A 20068-nucleotide genomic window follows, 5' to 3' on the forward strand; every position below is an offset into this window, starting at 1 on the left:
TGGTCTACAGAGTGAGTTCCAGGACAGCCGAGGCTACACAGAGAAACCCTGTCTTGAAAAACCAAAAAACAACAACAAAAAGTAGAGCCAGGCAGTGGTGGCGCATGCCTTTAATCCCAGCACTTGGGAGGCAGAAGTAGGCGGATTTCTGAGTTCGAGGCCAGCCTGGTAAACAGAGTGAGTTCCAGGACAGCCGGAGCTACACAGAGAAACCCTGTCTCGAAAAACCAAAAAAAAAAAAAAAAAAAAAAAAAAAAAAAAAAAAAAGAAAAGAAAGAAACCTCAAGGCCCACAATTCCTCCAACAAGGCTGTACTCTCTAATCCTTTCAAATAGTACCACTCTCAAACGTTCAAATCTCTGAGCCTCTGAGGCCCATTCCTAATTAAATTACCACAGGGTTCATGTGTGTGAAGGACACTGGAGTTGTCCGGATTAGCTTTCCACTTTCATTTATTTATTTATTTATTTATTATTTAGTTAGTTTTTTTTTCGAGACAGGGTTTCTCTGTGTAGCCCTGGCTGTCCTGGAACTCACTCTGTAGACCAGGCTGGCCTCGAACTCAGAAATCCGCCTGCCTCTGCCTCCCAAGTGCTGGGATTAAGGTGTTCGCCACCACCGCCCGGCTTCCACTTTCTATTTTGAGGCAGACTCTCACACTGCCCTAGACTTGCTAATGCTGGCTAATCTAGCCAACCAGCTTACCCCAGGATTCCATGTTTTTATCTTCCCAGTGTTGAGATTCCAGGTGGCCTCAGTGTCTGATCAACTTCTTCATGAATTCTGTTCCTCATTCTTGAGGGATGAGCAGAAAGACAATACTTTATTTAATACCATTCCCCGGCACAGGTTCTTTTTCTGTAGGTATGGTTTCATATAGCCCAGGCTAGCTTTGAACTCTACAGAGGATAGCCTTGAACTCTGCATTCTCTTACCTTACCTCCCAAATGTTGGGATTACAGGTGTATACTAAAACAACTAATGGTGCTGGGAATTGAACCTAGAGCTTCATACTCCACAAGCAGTCTATAAGCTTAGGGCAACGAGGCCTCTGGCGTGTGGCATATATATACATGTATATACGTGTGTTTGTGTGTGTGTTTGTGTGTGTGTGTGTGTGTGTGCGCGCGCAGGCGCGCGCGTGTGTATGCGTATGTCCATCTGTATGTATTTGGAGGACTGAGACCTATGTATTTTGAGACTGTTTCTCCTTGAACCAGAAGCTTGCTGTTTTGGCTAGACTGGCTGGCTAGCAAGCCTTGTGGATCCTCTTGTCTCTGAGTTTGGATTAGAGTACTAAGTCCTTGTTTCACATTTTCTTGTTTGTTTGTTTTGTTTTGTTTTTCGAGACAGGGTTTCCCTGTGTAGCCCTGGCTGTCCTGGAACTCACTCTCTAGACCAGGCTAGCCTCGAACTCAGAGATCCGTCTGCCTCTGCCTCCCAAGTGCTGGGATTAAAAGCGTACGTCACCACTGCCCGGCTCAGACTTCTATTTCTTTCGCAAAACTGACAAGGTAGTTTTCTAATTTAGACAACGCCCCACCCACTTGATTTTATTATTCGAAACCACGCTGGCGAAGCCACAAAGTTCGCCAGAGCGGAAGTGACGTGCGCACCCGCGCGCGGCGGCGAGCCGGTCGCGGAAAAGGCGGGTCGTGTCGGCGCGCCGCACTCACTTCCGTAAGTGGCGGCTCCTTCAGCATGCTGGCGGAGCTCGGCTTCATCGGGACCATCGGCGAGAATGACGAGGTGCCGCTTGAGCCCGAGTCGGACTCCGGAGACGAGGAGGAGGAGGTGAGAGCCGGAGGGGGAAGGAGCCGCGGGTGGGAGCGGCCGGGAACGAGCTGGGGCCTGGGGCCCGTCCTCAGCGCGCTACGGTGTCCCCACGCAGGCCATTCCGCCCTAGCTGTGCGGAGTCAGCCTTGCTTCCTGCCCGATCGGGGACACAGGCTCCCATGTATCCGTCAAGCATCCCAGGGTGTTCTAGTGATGCTAGGCGGTGGGGATGTAGCCTTGAGAAAGCGGCGCTAGGATGAGTGGCGAGAAAAAAAAAAACAAAAAAACCAACCCCTTAGTGCCTCACACCGTCATCTGCCTGCCTCACAGGACAGTTCGGATGGCCCAGGGCCTCTGCAGTTCGAGTCCAGGAAAGCGAATGTTTAAAGCTTTATCCTTTCAGGATGTTGCTGTGAGGTCGTTTGGTGCTGTGCTGGCCGGCTTAGGTGTCTGTCCAAGGCTTCTGCCCCGTCTGCCCATCCATACACTGTTCTTTGCTCCTCTCACTGCCAAGTCACACCGCAACACCTTCAAATCTGTATCCCTCACATACTTCCGTTTCCAGCTTGGTCCGGTCCTCTTCGAGTAGTCTTCTGATGCAGTTCGGGCCCTGCAGCTGCTTTTCTGTGGCTTTCAGAGCAGGCCAGGCTCTGTTGTCCTTTCTGCCATTTGACACCCAACAGCCCTCCTTGTCATGACAACACTGACGTTGCATTCCATTCATGTTGTAGAAACTTTTTTTTAAAAGATTTATTTATTATATGTAAATACACTGGAGCTGTCTTCAGACACACTAGAAGAGGGTGTCAGATCTCATTACGGATGTTGAACTCAGGGCCTTCGGAAGAGCAGTCAGTGCTCTTACCCGCTGAGCCATCTCTCCAGCCCTAGTAGAAACTTTTGTTCTTTTTCTGCTTGGAGCCTTTCACATTCCCACCCAGCCCACACCCAAGACAAGCTTTCTTTCTGTAGCCCTGGCTGTCCTGGACCTACTTCTATAGACTTTGAACTCAGAGCTCTGCCTGCCTCTGCCTCCTGAGTGCTGGGATTAAAGGTGTGCCCTCCAACTGCCCAGCTTCCTTTCACACTTTTGTTCTCTGCCTGGAAGGATTTGTCTAGATCAGCAGTTCTTAACCTGTGCGTCTCGACCCTGGAGACCGTGGGATCTCATTTCAGATATTTACATTATGCTTCATAACAGTAACAAATTATAGTTGTGAAATAGCAATGAAAATAATTTTATGGTTTGGGGTCACTACAACCTGGGCTTAGGAAGTTGAGAACCACGGGTCTAGATGTCTTGGTGTGCTCTGGCTTTTTTGTTCCCCACAGCTTTGTCCTGGAACCCTTCTGCCGCCTGCGCTTCCCATCCTAAGTCCCTCTGTGCTAACCACTGCCCACTACAGCAGTTTTCTGATGTCTGCCACTGGAATGAGGCGTTTTAAATAGGGTTCAGGCTTGGGAGCAGGGGCCTAAGTGTCGGGGTTGGATGTCACTTTTCCCTCTGGACACGTACCAGGTGGTGACTGTGAGATACTTAGCTCATGCATTACCCACTCTATAAGGCAGCAGTGAAGCGATGCCTCCCCTGGTAGAAGATTGTTGGTACCCAGTTCTGTATCAGTTTTGTGTTTTGTTTTGAAATGGGGTCTCCGATACGCCAGGCTGGCCTCAGACTTGCTGTGCAATTGAGACCAGACTTGAACTTCTGACTAGCCTGTCTCTGTTTGCATTTTTTATGCGCATCCATATGTGTGCATGTGTACATGTTCATCTGTGGGTGCTTGTACGCCGCCTTACCCATCCAGTGGAAGTAAGGAGGCAAACACCAAGCTCTTCCCCATGCAGTTTTATTAGGATCCTTGTAATCTTGCTTGTTACATCTTACTTATTTCTACTTACATCTTATTAGTTACATCTTATTAGTTACATACTTATTCCTAATTCTTATTCTTACATCTATCCTTACATCTTACTTCTATATCTACATCTTCTCTTCTATCCCATCACCAGCCCTAATTCTACATACTTACTTACTATCTCTACATACTTACTCTTCTAAATCTACATCTTACCTCTAACCCATCACCAGCCCTAATTCTACATACTTACTCCTATCTCCACATACTTACTTACTATCTCCACATACTTACTTACTATCTCCAGCCCCCAGCCCTTGTGGGTTAAATACTTTCCCTGGTCCCAATCAGCATCAGCTACGTGGCAAAGCATAATAGGCTGCGGGAAAATCATAGCAGCTTGCATCACAAACTAGAGGCACTCAGCTTCTCCAACTAAGGGCTTGATTATCAATGCTCTCTGCTCTGGCCGGAGACCAGGTGTTCAATATATATATATAAATATATGTATGTATATAGGGTGGCAGCTGCGGCTCCCCACAGGTGCTTGCTTACATGCATGTGTGTTGGGCCTGGGGACAACTTTGTGGGCCTGTTACTCCTGTTGTCCGCCTTGCTTAAAGATGGGATCTTTCATTGGTGTGAAGTTCACTGGCTAGGCCAGACTGGCCATTATTACACTCCCCATCCCCCATCTCCCCCCCACCCCCGTGTGTCTATGCTCTTGCAAGTATAGTATATGTGTGTAGGTACATACATGTGTTAGCAGGCCAGAGGTTAATGCACATCAAGTGTCTGTCATTCCTCGGGAGCTATCCACCTTGTTCTTGGAGACAGTTGTCTTACTGGAACATAGGACCTAACAGTTAGGGTCAGCTGGCCAGCCAGCGTCTGCCTTCTCAGAAGATTTGCAGATGTTCAGATAGGATTCTTCTGTGTAGCCCTGGCTGTCTTGAAACTCACTCTATAGACCAGGCTGGCCTCAAACTCTGAGATCTGCCTGACACCCCCGCCTCCCAAGTGCTGGGATTAAAAGTGTGCACTGCCACAAGGTCATTTATTTATTTATGTTGAGACAGGGTTCTTCCAAGTAGCCCTGGCTGTTCTGGTACTCACAGAGATCCACCTGCCTTTGCCTCCCTAGTTCTGAGATTAAAGGCACCATAGCTATCTGGCAGATTTATTTACTTTTATGTGCATGGATCTGTTTTGTTTGCATGTTATATATGTGTAGCACAAGTGTGGGGTACCTGAGAGTCCAGAAGAGGGCATTGAATTCTTTGCAACTGGAGTTACAGAAAGTTGTTAGCTCCTATGTTGGTGCTGAGTACCAACATCCCCTTTGGAAGAGCAGTCAGTGCTCTTCAGCCATCAACCGAGCCATCTCTGCAGCCCACATGATGGCTTAGCTGTAACGCCTGCTGGGGAGCCTGTGTACCTTAGGGACTCCGTAGCTGTGCCTATTCTCTCAGCTTTACTGAGGTATATTATTGTAATTGTGATTTTGTAGATATAGTGTGATGATCCAGTATGTGTATATTATTGTTGTTGTTATCATTATTTAGATAGGGTTGCATAATCTTGCCGGTCCTGGAGCTCATTTTGTAGTCCAGGCTGGCCTCAGACTCACAGAGATCCACCTGCCTCGGCCCTCAAGTGCTGGGATTAAAAGTATGTGCCACCATGCCTGATCTGGTTGGGCCCAGTCCACTCCTGGGCAGGTGGTCCTGAGCTGTTTAAGGAACGGGCTGAGCAAGCCAGTAAGCATTCCTCCACGGCTTCTGCTTACAGTTCCTGGCTCTGTGTGTGTGTGTGTGTGTGTGTGTGTGTGTGTGTGTACGTGTGTACGTACACGTGCACATTATGAAATGTCTTTTTTTTTATTAAGTTCTGGCAGTCCTGGGGATTGACCCCGGGATCTCATGCATGCTGGCAAATTCTCTATCACTGAACTTAGTCATTAGTTAGGTTCTGTTGTGATAAAACACCAAGATCCAAAGCAATTTGGGGGGGGGAGTATTTATTTCAGCTGAGAGTTCTATACCACAGTCTATCATTAGAGGAAGTCAGTGCAGAAAGTCCAGGCAGGAACCTAGAATCAGGAACTGTAAGCAGAAGTTGTGGAGGAATGCTTACTGGCTTGCTCAGCCTGTTCCTTATACAGCTCAGGACCTCCTGCCCAGGAGTGGACTGGGCCCAACCAGATCAGTCATTAATCAAAAAATATGCTGGATATTTTAGAATGAAGCTTGTTAGGTATTTGATCAAATTTTCTATGGACTCACTCACTTTTGGTCTTTATAGGCTAATAGACCACTGAGTACCCACTGACAGGTGTGTTAAAAACCTCCCAGGATGGCTGTAAGCTGGTCATTTTCTTATTGTCTGTCCATATTTGCCTTCTATGTTTCTTTTGTATTCTGTGTGTTGATTTGAACCCAGGGCCTCACACACGCCAGGCAGGCTTTCCTAGCTGGTCCACCACACTCCCAGCTGTGAGTCTCTTCTGTCAGGCCCTGCCTGCCCTTCCCTTTTCCTGTCCTGCCTGCCCTTCACCTCAGCCAGGCACTCTCACTCCCACCTCTCCTTGCAGGGACCCATTGTACTGGGCCGCAAGCAGAAAGCCTTGCAGAAGAGCCGCAGTGCTGACTTCAATCCTGACTTTGTTTTCACTGAGAAGGAGGGCATGTATGATGGCAGCTGGGCCCTGGCTGATGTCATGAGCCAGCTCAAGAAGAAGGTGAGACTGACAGGGATGGGATTCAGGCGATGGGTGATGGGCTCTTAAGGTTGGACAGTAAGTAGGTATTAAGACAAGCACTTACCTCACGGCCTTTCACCTTGTCTGATAGCCTTTGAGACAACCTTAGATAGACTTGACAGCCCAGGTTGGCTTGGAACTCACTGTAGTCAAGGCTGGCTTTGACTTCGTGGCTTCCTGCCTCAACCCTTTCAAATGCTAGAGCACAGGTATGAGCCGCCATGCCTAGCTCAGACAATCCTTTTCTATACAACATTTGGGCCTTGACCCCGTGACATGCCTGTTTGGTGTCCTTTCTGCATTGTACACATCTTTGACCTGTCTTGATTTTCACTCCAGAGGGCAGCCACTACCCTAGATGAGAAGATTGAGAAAGTACGGAAGAGAAGGAAAGCAGAGGTGAGGTTGAGACCAGCTGTGGTGGTTGCAGACACACCCTGGCCTGTGGCTTTGGGTGTCACTGTCTGAGAGTGGGGCCGGAACAGGTGCTCCAGTCTGGGTGGTCATTACTCTTTACTGTCTGGCCGTGGAGCTAAGCTTGGCTTCTCTCAGGTTCTGTAGCCACACCTACTTTATTTGATTCTCCCTCAGGATAAGGAAGCCAAGTCTGGGAAGGTGGAGGAGAAGGAAGGCCAGGCGGGCTCTGCCCTGAAGGGGCAGGAGAATCTGGGCGAGAATGAGGCAGGCTCCGAGGATGACGGCTCTGAGACTGACTACTCCTCTGAGGATGAGCAGATCCTCACCAAAGCAGGTGGGCCTGTGCACTTGGCTCTGTAGCAGGTCGTGCAGTCTCATGTGCTGGCGCCTTCTGGGCCTCCCGGTGCTGGGACGCGGTAGATGTCTCTTTACTGGCTGCCACATCTGGGGCTTCTTTGTGGGGATCTGCCTCTCTCCTCATCCTCAGCTCCACAGAGTGTGGGCGTGACTCGGTTGCATTGGGTTTTCCTGTGCAGTCGGGGATTAGTGAGCATTTTGGTAGAGTTCACTAAAATGTCACAGTGTTGTATTAAGAGCCTACTGTGTACACTGTACTCACCTGTGTACTACAAGTGCTAGTGTCCTGTCTGCATTTGTCATTATCTGTGAAAGGAGGCTGAGACAGCAGCCTCCCTGGACGGTCCCGAGGACATGTGATCCCGAGGCAGGAGCTGGGTAAGAAGCACTACACTCACTGCTGTGTTTTTCCCACAGACACACTCAAAGTGAAGGAGAAGAAGAAGAAGAAAGGCCAGGTGAGCCTGGGTTGGAGGTTGCTGGGCAGTTCGCTTTTGCAGCCTGAAAGGACATGCAGGCGTGGTTGCTTTGCTGAGTTCTTTCCTGCCGTCTGATCTGTTGCAGGCAGCAGGAGGATTCTTTGAAGATGCATCTGAGTATGACAAAAGCCTCTCCTTCCAGGACATGAACCTCTCCCGGCCCCTCCTGAAGGTAGTAGCTTTGGCACCTCCCTCTACCTCCAGGCCCCTAGCTCTGGCCCATAGGTTCTTTAATTTGTTTTTCTTTAAAAATAGTTGTAAGCCACCATGTGGTTGCTGGGATTTGAACTCAGGACCTCTGGAAGAGCAGTTGGTACTCTAACCGCTGAGCCATGTCTCCAGCCCCCAGTTGATTCTTTTTTGATTGATTCACTTCTCTCTGTGTGCGTGCATGGGCTCACATGAAACGTACATGTACGTGTGCTGGTGCCTGTGGAAGCCAGGAGAGGACATGGATCCCCTGCAGCTGGAGTTACAAGTGGTTGTGAGCTGCTATGTGTGCTGGGAACCAAATTCAGGTCTTCTGCAAGAGCAGCAAGTGCTCTTAATTGCCAAGCCATCACTCTGGCCTGTTCATTTTAGACAGAGTCTCATGTAGTCCAGGCTTGCTATGAACATGCTGTGTAGCTGAAGTAGGCCCTGAACTCCTGATCCTCCTGCCTTCGTTGTCGGAGCCAGCCGACAAGTGAGGCTGAAGTAAAGAGGGTGACTGAATGAGAATGAGAGGACCACCGCTCTGCTGGCAATGGCAGTAAGCCTTTAATGGGAGAAATCTTTTATAGAAAAACACAGTAAGGCTAAAAAATAGAATTTAACAATAGTCATGTAGCACAGTTTCTGAGCACTTTCTCACGGTAAAAGCATGCCCACTTCTTCATATCTTACAGTAAATATTTTCCCCCCTGCCCAGGTGCATGAGGTTTGTTTCTTTAATCCTTGCACGCACAGCTCTCAGTAGCCTTGAATTATTTCCAAAACATCTTGGGTTCATGGTACAATTATGTCTTCAGCTGCAGGGAGCTTATCAGAAGGTGCCCTCTCCTTCATGGAATGGTCATGCTCTCGGCTGCAGGGAGATTATGTGAAGGTGCCCCTTCCTTGCCTTTCAGCAGAGGGACTGCCCCTAAATCTTCCCCTATGCCAAAGAACATTTCCACCATACAGCAGAGGGGCCACCCCTAAATCTTCCCCTATGCTAAAGAACATTTCCACCACAGTTCAACACCCAAGGCTGGGATCTAGATGTGCAGTACCATAGCCAGCTGACAGGGGTTGATTCTTGCAGTAGGCTCCCTCTGGGCTCTCCTTCATTCCTCTTTGTGGGCTCAACTCCAGAGAACCGTCTTGAGCAGTAAGTCCCATTTTCATTTCCTTGCACTGACTTCCAGACTTCTCTCCCTCTGGTCCCTCAGACGTACCAGAAAAGGGCAGCAGATCCCATTACTGATGATTGTGAGCCACCATGTGGTTGCTGGGATTTGAACTCAGGACCTTTGGAAGAGCAGTCAGTGCTCTTCACTGAGCCATCTCTCCAGCCCAGCACCTTTCTCTTTTACACTTGCTGTTTCCTCTGCTTGAGAGACTCTTTTTCTGGAAGTCTGTTGGGGTGCTCTCTCACTCCACAGGGTTCAGGGACTCATCCCTGACGTCCTCCCTGGTTGTCCTCAGCTCCTCTGTGGCTGCGTTTATCTCTATAGAATGGGTGTTTGTATTTTTGTCTGTATCTTTTTGCAGGTTCCAGAGCACCCTTCCATCCATCCGTCCGTCTGTCTGTCCAGAGCCCAGCTGGTGCCTTAGGCTCTAGAGCAGAGGCCCTCAGAGGGAGTTGTGTGCCCCTGAGGCTAGGCTACCTTGTTGCTTGCTGTGAGTCACTCTCTACTCACCTGCCCTGTCTGACTGTAACTTTTCTTTTCAGGCCATTACAGCCATGGGCTTTAAACAGCCCACTCCAATCCAGAAGGCTTGCATCCCTGTGGGTCTGCTGGGGAAAGACATCTGTGCCTGTGCAGCTACTGGGACAGGTGAGAGGGTGGGTGGGAGGAGGACGCCAGAGCATTTGCTCTAGGCTGCTGTCGCTTGCTAAACACACCTGGCTCCTTAAAGATTTACTAGTGAGCCGGGTGGTGGTGGTGCATGCCTTTAATCCTAGCATTCAGGAGGCAGGCCTGTAGATCTGAGTTTGAAGTCAGGTTTGTCTACACTGAGCATTTCAGGACAACCAAGGCTACACAGAGAAACCCTGTTTTAAAAAACCTAAAATAAAATAAAGATTGGATATTTTGCTTGCATGTGCATACGAGTACCTTATGTGTGCAGGTATGGTATAGGGCATTGTATTACTGTATCTGGAGTTGACTGTAAACTGCCATGTATGTGCTGGGAACCGAACTCAGGTCCTCTGCAGGAACAGCAAGTTCTCTTAACCACTGAGCTATCTTTGCCCCCCCCCCCCATGTGGCTTTTTGAACTATTGAAAGAGTTTATAAAGCTAGATGCAGTGGTGTTTTCCTCTAATCTCAGAACTAAGACAGAAAGATGGTAAATTTCTGCTTAGCCTGGGGGCGTAGAGAATCTTACAAAGAAAACTATAGACATCTGTCCTCAGTTGGTGATTTTGAGATTTTTGTTGTTGTTAAAGATTTTATTTTATTAATTATGTGTTTATGTGTATGTCTTTTGTGGGTTATATGTACATGGGAGAGCAGGTGTGCTCAGAGTCCAGAAGGAGCTGGAGTTACAGGCAGTTTCAAACTGTTGAGGGTGGGTGGGGCTGCTAGGAGCTGCGTTCATCACCTAGATTAGCAGCGCTCACTTTTAACCACTGCCATCTCCCTGTCCCTCAGTTGGTGGTGGTTTTTTCTTTTTCCTTTTTTTTAAAGATTTATTTTATATATGTGAGTAACTCTTTTGGTGTCTTCAGACACATCAGCAGAGGTTATCAGATCCCATTATCTGGTTGTGAACCACCATGTGGTTGATGGGAATTGAACTCAGAACCTCTGGAAGAGCAGTCAGTGCTCTTACCTGCTGAGCCATCTCTTTAGCCCCTCTCAGTTGGTGATTTTAACAGCTTTAAAAGCTTTTGGGATGCCAATATGGCTTCATAGCAACATGTTATAGAACACTGAACTTGGAGACTGGAGAGATGGCTTAGAAGTAGAGAGCACTGGCTACTCTTTCAGAGTACCCAGTTTGGTTCCCAGAACCCACTTGGCAGCTTGGGAGGTGTCTATAACTGCAGTTCCAGGGGATCAGATATCCGATCTCTACTGCTCTCCATGGGCACCAGGCATACATCCATACGGGGTAAATACTCATATATGTAAAACAGCTAAGTATCAGGGCTGGAGACATAGTGGTGGTTAGTGGTTAAGAGCACTGGCTGCTCCGACAGGGGACCCAGGTTCAATTCCCAGTCCCCAGTGGGCAGTTCACAGCTGTCTAACTCCAATTGCAGAGGATCCATCACCCTTGTGTGGTCTCTGGGTACACATATGTGGCGTCCATGTACAGACAGACACATAAATGTCAATAAAAAATAAGTCTTTAAAATACTAGCTAGCTAAGACTGAGAGTGTGAGCTTGTATCTGGCATCCACTGGTATCAGGATGGGGATTTGGGTGATAACCTGCCTGGGAACTGCTGACCTGCTCGCCAGCCTAGTCACTACACTTTCTTTTACATGTACATGGACGTGCTGTGACAGTGGGTAGGCACTCATGCAGAAATGTGTGTTCCCATAAGCAGAAATGTGTGTTCCGGTATTCAGCTGGGCCCAGGCATGGAAGGTGCTGACGCTGCTCTCTCTGTTCTCCTGTTGTCCTCCTCTAGGCAAAACCGCAGCCTTTGCACTGCCTGTCTTGGAGCGTCTGATCTACAAGCCCCGCCAGGCTGCTGTCACTCGTGTGCTGGTGCTGGTCCCTACCAGAGAGCTGGGCATCCAAGTGCACTCTGTCACCAAGCAGCTGGCCCAGTTTTGCAGCATCACTACCTGCCTGGCTGTGGGTGAGTGAGGGCCACCCCCCCGGCCCCCGCAGGAGGTAGGATGTGACAGATAGAGGATGGGGTGTGCTTCCCTACACCCCAGATGTCAGGAAGGACCTTCGTGTTAATTGGGCCCACTTAAACATTAGTGGACATGTTTTCATGGTGGGTACTGCAGGCAGGGGAAGACGTTTCATTAAGACAACTCTTTTTTTGTTTTGTTTTATGTTTTTGAGATAGGTTTCAATCTGTAGCTCAGGTTGACCTCAACCCCAGCAATCTTCCTGCCTTTCCTCCTGCTGCTGAGTGAGAGCCAGCGCACTTAGCATGACCTGACTCCTTGATTTGTGGTACTGGGGTTTGAGTCTAGGGCCTTTTGCACAGTACTGTGTTACTGAACTGCAGCTCTACTCACAAAACTTATTAGCCTTGGGGCTGGAGTTAGTCCAGTGATTCAGAACACGGACTACTCTAAAAAAAGGACCTGGGTTCAGTTCCCAGCACCCACATGCAGCTCACAACTATCATGTGACGTCAGTTCCAGGGATCTAACATTCTCTGCCGATCGGCACCTGGTGCACATAACACATGCAGGCACATGATGAAACGAAACTGACCTTTACAGAAAAGCTTGCCATGTGATGCAGGCCTTTACATCCAGCACTCAAAGGCAGAGGTAGTGGGATGTCTGTCAGTTGGAGGCCAGCCTGGTCTATACAGGGAGTTCTAGATCAGTAAGGATGCATAGGGAGATCCTGTCCAAAATCCCAAAGAAGACTTAACCTTGAGAAAGAAAATTCAGGGATGGGGATGTGGCTCTGTGGTAGAGGGTTTGTGTTTTGTAGCTCCTGCCAGACTCTGGGTTCAGTTTCTAGTAACACACAAAAACATATTTTGAACTGGAGAGATGGTGGTTAAGAGCAGTGACTACTCTTCCAGAGGTCCTGAGTTCAATTCACAGCAACCACATGGAATCTGATGTCCTCTTCTGGTGTGTCTGAAGACAGCTACAATATACCCATATACATAAAATATAATTTATTTAAAAACCCACAGTATTATTTTCCATAAAACCTTTTGTGTTCCTAGCATTTGGGAGGATGGGGTAGGGTTCACTGTCAGCCTGGCTACATATGTGAGTAGACCAGTGAAGGAAGATGAGGCTTCAAGGTCAGACTTGCGGGTACTGCATCCATTTAGTTTCCACTTGGTGTGAGTGATAGTGGAGGACTCTTGGTGAAGTTAGTGTCATGGAGTCTGACTTTTACCCTCTGTGTGTGGTTGGAAATCAGGGATGATCGTGGCCCTCAGGACAGGGACATCATCGTTTGTACAGCTGCTGCTTTCAGACTTTGAACAGCTTTAGTCACTGAGTTCTGAAGTGCTGCTTTGATGGCATCAAAACCCCAAAGGAGACTTAACCTTGAGAAAGAGAATTCAGGGATGGGGATGTGGCTCCCCATCGATGCTCATTGAGAAATATTGCCACGACCTTGGGCTCTCTTGTTCCTCTGTGTGCTCTACATTTGGCCTGAGCCCCAGGCTGGTGGCACCACTGATGAACGACTGACCAGGCCATCCATGGTGTCTGCTCTGCAGGTGGCCTGGATGTGAAGTCTCAGGAAGCCGCTCTTCGGGCAGCACCAGACATCCTCATTGCCACACCTGGCCGGCTCATCGACCACCTCCATAACTGCCCTTCCTTCCACCTGAGCAGCATTGAAGTGCTCATTTTGGATGAGGCTGACAGGTGTGCCTGAGGCGCGGGGCCTGGAGATTCTGCACTGTTTGCCTGTGTGCTCTCTAAGGCGCTTGGTGACTCGTGTGTAACACCATTACTGCTTGCATTGGGTCTCTGTCCAGATTTAGGTCATGTTTTTCTGGCTATGCATGTGTGCTCTCTCCCTTCCCCTCCCCTTCTCTGCCTCTTCTTTCCCTCTTCTTCCTTTCCCTCTCTCCCTCCTTCCTTACTCCTTCCCACCTTCCTCCCCCCTCCCCCCTTTTAGGAGGTCCAGGAGGGCATTCAGGAATAGTGCTGCATGCCTGTAACCCCACAGCACGTGGAAGGCTGGGGTGCCGAGGCATGAAGCTTGCCAGGAATGAGCTCCAGACCAGCCTGTATACAGAGTGAGACTGTGTAAAACTCAAATAATGAGAACTCTGCCATGTTCTGAGATTTGGAAATAAGAAAAGGACACATCTCATGCTGGATACTCTAGAGAGCAATGTAGGCAAGGCAGTGTAGCTTCCACAGGCTGTCTCCGGAACTGCCTCCCACACTCTGGACTTCCTGCCCCTCCACACTGCCCTCCTTGCTCACACATGTCCCAGTGGACCAAAGGCAGAGGTCCATTGAGAAGGTGGGCCATCCCCTTGTCAGAGCATGGAAGAACCGAGCGTACCGTACTTGTGCCTTCCCCTCAGCTCAGCACCATCTCCTTGAACTTTCATACTTCTGCAACCCCTTACCCAGCAGCCTCCTCCCTAGGATGGTTTAGCATCCCTGTCAGCAGGACACAACTAGACAAACGCAAAGAGAGCAAGGCTGAAGGGCTGTTCCAGACAGAGGCTGAAGAAGCCTGACCACCCCCTGCAACACAGTAGCGTCGGGGGAAGAGTGGAGGAGATTTGGTCTTGTCCAAACACTCAGTTTCTGGCAGGTGGTTTGACATTGGGTTATGTAGGAGCAGGTTATTGTCTATTAGAATATGTGCTGCTGGGACATTTGGGGACAAGTTGTGATCATAGTGCTTCACAGAGTAGAAGGTCCTGGTGGCTCAGACATAACGTAGTAAGGGTGAGACAGCAGCAGTCCCAGAGTAAGCCTGAGTCTCAGTACAGCCATGGCCAGTGTGGTCCCCTCTCTCACCCTCGCTCTTGACAGAATCGCTTTCTCACTGTCTGCCCTTCCTCTAGGATGCTGGATGAGTATTTCGAGGAGCAGATGAAGGAGATTATCCGAATGTGTTCCCACCACCGCCAGACCATGCTCTTCTCGGCCACCATGACAGATGAGGTGGGTATGCCTAGTTTCGTGCAGAAGCTCCCAGCTGGGCAAGCCCTCTTTTCTTATTCTCCACTTCACAGAGCTGAACAGCCCTGACCTTGTACTTGGTAGGTGAAAGATCTGGCTTCGGTCTCCTTAAAGAATCCTGTGCGGATATTTGTGAACAGCAATACAGATGTAGCTCCCTTCCTGCGGCAAGAGTTCATACGTATCCGGCCTAACAGGGAAGGAGACCGGGAAGCCATTGTGGCAGGTGAAGGCTCAGGGCTGGACTGGGCAGGGTGGGTGTCTGCACTCAGGCTGCCTCCATCCCCCTGCCCCCCTGCTCACATGGTGCCACTGCCTGTTACCTAGCCCACGCCCCCTCTTCCAGGAGTCCGGCTATCCCACTGCCTCCCATTTCCCTCAGCCCATGCTGCTAACTACGCTTGGGAGTTGGCTTCTCTGGCTTTGCCTTGGCGTGTGACCCCACACGCCACTGCTGGCTCACTCTTCTCCCTGCAGCTTTACTGATGAGAACCTTTACTGACCACGTGATGCTGTTCACCCAGACCAAGAAGCAGGCCCATCGCATGCACATCCTCTTGGGGCTGCTGGGGCTGCAGGTGGGCGAGCTCCACGGCAACTTGTCACAGACCCAGCGGCTGGAGGCCCTCCGGTAATGCTCGGTGTTGCCCTGCTTCCCCGTCAGCCCAGGGGACTTGTGGAGAGAAAATAGGACCTTGGGGTTGTGTTAGAGCAGAGACGGGACACAAGTGAAGCAGTGCCCCACTCTAAGCAGTTGTCTGCCACTGTCTGCCACCACACACACACCTGTCGTCTCAGCAGGTGGGAGACGAGGTGGGAATCAATGGCACCTCAGAAAACAGTTTTAATCTGAACACTGTAAGGTGCATGTAGTTAGAACTCCCTGACCTCTGAGCAGGTTGCTATCATTGTGCTCCTGGGTGTGGCTTTCCCAGAGCAGGTCACATGTCAGATGATTAAGGCTCGTCCCAGTCATTTCATGAGCATCTGCTCTGCATGTGCTGCATGATTCCTGTATGGTTTGTCATTCAGTTCTCAAGAGCAGAGGAGAACACCCCCTTACCCCTTACCCCTGCCCTGCTCATCACTGCCTGAGAGCTGTGTGTAAAGCAAGGACCTGAGTCCACCCCTGAGGCTCTGACCTCTCTGCTCTGCTGTAGTCGGGACAGATGGGTCCCAAATGCGAATGTGATGGGAAATGCTGCCTGAAATGGCATATACTCGACTTGATGTGCTCAGTCAGTGCCGCTTGTTTTTATTTTGTATGCTTGGGTGTGTGATGTGATCCAGTGTGGAAGTCAGAGGACGCCTTGTAGAAATTGGTTCTCTTCTGGCATATGGGTCCCAGGGATTGAGATCCTTCCATCATGAGGGCCCGGGTTCATGTTGGGCTGAGGTAGCTTAGTAAACATATCTCTGGCTCTTTCTAGGCGCTTTAAGGATGAACAGATTGACATCCTGGTAGCCACAGATGTGGCAGCCCGTGGCCTTGACATTGAAGGAGTGAAAACAGTGAGTTTTGTGTTGGTGGCTGTTGGTGGAGTCTCTGTGCCTCCTGTGCCTGCCTGCTGCACCTCACTAGTCCTCACTCTGATCTTCAGGTGATCAACTTCACCATGCCCAACACTGTCAAACACTATGTGCACCGGGTGGGGCGAACTGCCCGTGCTGGCAGGGCTGGGCGCTCTGTCTCTCTGGTGGGAGAAGAAGAGCGGAAGATGCTGAAGGAGATCGTGAAGGCTGCCAAGGCCCCAGTGAAGGCTCGGATCCTTCCCCAGGGTGAGCAGCACAGGGTGCTGGGTGTGGGCAGCTTGAGCTCTGAGTCCCCTGACAGGCCTCCCTCCTTCCCTGGGTGACCGGCTGTGTACCACCAAGAATGGTGAGGGTAGCTCAGCAGAACGAATTGGGAGTCTGTTCTCATCGCTCCTCCTTCCTGTTGTTCTTGTTCTTGTTCTTGGCTTTCACCCATCTTAGTCTGTCCCTGTGGTGTCCACCTTTCTTCCTTCTTTTTTTTTTTTTTAATCTTTTAATCCAGGACTAGAGATGAAAGCTCATGCCTTGGCATGCTGGGAGTTACTCCTCTGCTGAGCTTTATTCCCAGACCTTGGTTTATTTTGAGATCTGATCTCATTTGTCCAGGGTAGCCTCAAACTGGTTCTGTGACTCAAGATGGACTCATTTATTTGCTAGCTACCTTTTTCTTTCTTTCTTTTTTCCTGAGACAGGGTCTTGCTATGCTATGTAAACCAGATTGGCCTGAGTCTCGGCGGTCCTCCTTCCCTGCATGCTGGCACTGGGATTCAAGGTGTGCCCAGCATGCCTGGCTTTGGCTTACATGTTTTAATACTGCCAAGTTGAGTCTACTTGTGGGAGTTAGTGATAATAAAAATGAACTCCGTAATCAAAGAGCTCATCCTTCAGTGTCTCTTCTATTTGTAGATGTTTCTAGTTTCTTTTTGTTTTGAGATTCTATTTAATTTTACTTTATGTACACGGATGTTCTGACTGCATGAATGTCCATGCACTATATGTGTGTGATGCTCTTGGAGGCCAGAAGAGGACATAAGATCATCTAGAACTGGGTGGGTGCTGGAAACAACCCAGGTCCTATAAGAACAGCCAGTGTTCTTCCAACTCATATTTTCCCCATTTTCATTTCTGGAGTCATTCAGGGAGTAGGTCCTTCTGTGCCCAGTTTCAGTGCCGCTGTCCCAGTAGCCAGGGGTTGAGCAGAAACAGAATAGCTGGTGTTCTGCTGTGAGAGTCAGTGAGTTAATAGTGTGACCCAGTAACAGGGGGAGGAGCCTGTTAGAAAAGCTGGCGATTCTGTCTTTACCTCCCGTCTGGCTGTAGGAGCAGCTGGACCACAGATCTGTGCTCTTGTGGCTGGCTTTGTGTGGTTCTGGAGATCTGAGCTGGTCTTCATTCTTGTGTGGCATCTCCTTGTTTGATTGCTTTTGAGAAGACTTCTGACTCTCTGTGCTCAGGCTGGACCGAGCATGTCTCAGCCTCCTGAGTAGCCAGGATTATAGGCTGGCATCACAGGGCCTCATTTCTTAGTGGGAGGTGTCCAGGAAAGAGCATACAATTCTGTGTTATTTTCAGTAACTGCTTAGTGGTCATCCTCCGTTTTACTCTTTATTTCTTTCCTGTAAGATGTTATCCTCAAGTTCCGGGACAAGATTGAGAAACTGGAGAAAGATGTGTATGCAGTGCTGCAGCTGGAGGCGGAGGAGAAGGAGCTGCAGCAGTCGGAAGCCCAGGTGAGGCTGTGCGGCCATCTCCCTGCTCAGCTGCTCACTGAGAGCTGCAGTGCTCACCTGGCAGGGACTGCTGCAGTTCCACCATGGGTGTCCTTGTACCATCCTCACAGATCGACACAGCACAGCGACTCTTATCCAAAGGGAAAGAGACAGCGGACCAGGAGCCTGAGAGGAGCTGGTTCCAGACCAAAGAGGAGAGGAAGAAGGAGAAGAGTAAGCCCTGAGGAGTTACTGAGGAGCTGGCTGAGCATCGTGAGGAAGCTGCTTGCCAAGCAAACCTAAGGGCCTGACTTGGGATTTCCAGAACCTGCCTCCTAGCTTGGCAGCATGCTTCTTTATCATATGAGTAGTTTATAACATAACTTTTCCATGTTGAGGGATATTGAAAGTTTACCTAATTTCTACCATTAGGCAGATGGGGTGGGCCTGGGCCCCTTAGTTAAACAAGCATGTGGGCTATGTAGGGTGTTCTGAAGGTGAGGAGGGATGCAAGTTGCTGACTGTAGTGGCAGTTTCAAAATGATCTCCATGTAGGATGGGCTAGCAATATCAGAATCCTGCCTCTACTTGATGGGGCAGGCAAGAGGGTGAGTGTGCTAGGAATCCACAGTAGCAGGGCTGTGACTTTGGTGGGAGCTGTTGAGTACTAGGTCCTTTGTAGTAGGAGTGGAGACAGAACCTTCAGTGGACTGGCGCAGCTGGGGCTGGGTGAGCTGGAGGGGACAGATAGCCTCAGCCTCAGCTGTCCTTCTTCAGGGGTCTCATGTTATCCAGCCTGCCCACTCGCTCGCTCTCTCTCTCTCCCTCCCTCTCTCTCCCTCCCCCCTTCTCCTTTCCTTCCTTCCTTCCTTCCTTCCTTCCTTCCTTCCTTCCTTCCTTCCTTCCTTTCTTTCTTTCTTTCTTTCTTTCTTTCTTTCTTTTGCTTTTCAAGACAGAGTTTCTCTATGTAGCCAAGGCTGTCCTGGAACTCACTCTGTAGACCAGGCTGGCCTCGAACTCTGAAATCCGCCTGCCTCTCCCTCCCAAGTGCTGGGGTTAAAGGCGTGTGCCACCACCACCGCCCGGCTGTTTTATTTTTTTAAGATTTATTTATTTTATGTTTGTGAGTACACTGTCACTGTCTTCGGACACACCAGATGAGGGCATCAGATCCAATTACAGATGGTTGTAAGCCACCATGTGGTTGCTGGGAATTGACTCAGGACCTTTGAAAGAGCAGTCAGTGCTCTTTTTTTGTTTGTTTTTGTTTTTTTGTTTTTTTGGTTTTTTTTTTTTGTTTTTTATTTTTTCGAGACAGGGTTTCTCTGGCTGTCCTGGAATTCACTCTGTAGACCAGGCTGGTCTCGAACCCAGAAATCCACCTGCCTCTGCCTCTAACAGTCAGTGCTCTTAACTGCTGATCTCTCCAGCCCTTGTTTTATTTTTTGAGACAGGGTCTCATTGGTCTAGAACTTAGCAAATGGGCTAGTCTGGCTGGCCAGTGAACCCTAGGGATCAGCCTTTCTGTGCTACCCCAGTGTTGGGGACATAAACTGATTACCACCACACCCTCTTTCTTTTCTTCTTTGCTTTTTTCCTTCCTTCCTTCCTTCCTTCCTTCAGGTTTATTTATTGTATATGAGTACACAGTAGCTATCTTCAGACACACCAGAAGAGGGCATCAGATCTCATTACAGATGGTTGTGAGCCACCATATGGTTGCTGGGAATTGAACTCAGGATCTTTGGAAGAGCAGTCAGTGCTCTTAACTGCTGAGCCATCTCTCCAGACCCTCTTTCTTTTCTTTCTTTTCTTCTCTTCTTCCTCTTCTCTCCCTCTCCCCCCTCTCAATGGGTTCTAGGTACCTGTGTTGACCTTTAATCTCCGTCCATACTCTGGTAGCAGAGGTGGATGGATCTCTGTGCGTTCCAGGTAAGCTAGGGGTACATAGACCCTGTGTCAAGAAGCCATTTTTAAAAAAAGTTGGTTCTAGGTATCAAATTCAAGTCCTCGGCCTGTTTAAAACTTTATATATTTATTCTGTCAGTTTCTGTGTGTTACGTGGATCTCCTCCCTCCCTCTCTCTCTTTCTCTCACTCCCCCCTCTCTCTCTCCCTCTCTCTCTCCCTTTCTCTCTCTCACACACACACATATACAC

General features: G+C 49.3%; 1 protein-coding gene across 1 annotated transcript in view; it reads left to right on the forward strand.

Moving 5' to 3' along the window:
• The first annotated feature begins 1613 nt into the window (after positions 1-1613).
• Ddx27 (DEAD-box helicase 27) overlaps positions 1614-20068 on the forward strand; it is a 20933-nt gene continuing 2478 nt past the window's right edge. Inside the window, exons 1-16 of the mRNA XM_031372819.1 lie at positions 1614-1794; positions 6229-6375; positions 6736-6795; positions 6988-7147; positions 7588-7628; positions 7735-7821; positions 9565-9670; positions 11482-11655; positions 13234-13384; positions 14551-14650; positions 14753-14894; positions 15146-15299; positions 16099-16180; positions 16270-16447; positions 17825-17931; positions 18042-18144. Coding sequence (XP_031228679.1) covers positions 1702-1794; positions 6229-6375; positions 6736-6795; positions 6988-7147; positions 7588-7628; positions 7735-7821; positions 9565-9670; positions 11482-11655; positions 13234-13384; positions 14551-14650; positions 14753-14894; positions 15146-15299; positions 16099-16180; positions 16270-16447; positions 17825-17931; positions 18042-18144 — 1885 coding nt within the window. The 5' untranslated portion in view covers positions 1614-1701. The remainder of the gene's footprint in view (positions 1795-6228; positions 6376-6735; positions 6796-6987; positions 7148-7587; positions 7629-7734; positions 7822-9564; positions 9671-11481; positions 11656-13233; positions 13385-14550; positions 14651-14752; positions 14895-15145; positions 15300-16098; positions 16181-16269; positions 16448-17824; positions 17932-18041; positions 18145-20068) is intronic.

This window comes from Mastomys coucha, unplaced genomic scaffold (assembly GCF_008632895.1).
Source record: "Mastomys coucha isolate ucsf_1 unplaced genomic scaffold, UCSF_Mcou_1 pScaffold15, whole genome shotgun sequence".
NCBI lineage: Eukaryota > Metazoa > Chordata > Mammalia > Rodentia > Muridae > Mastomys > Mastomys coucha.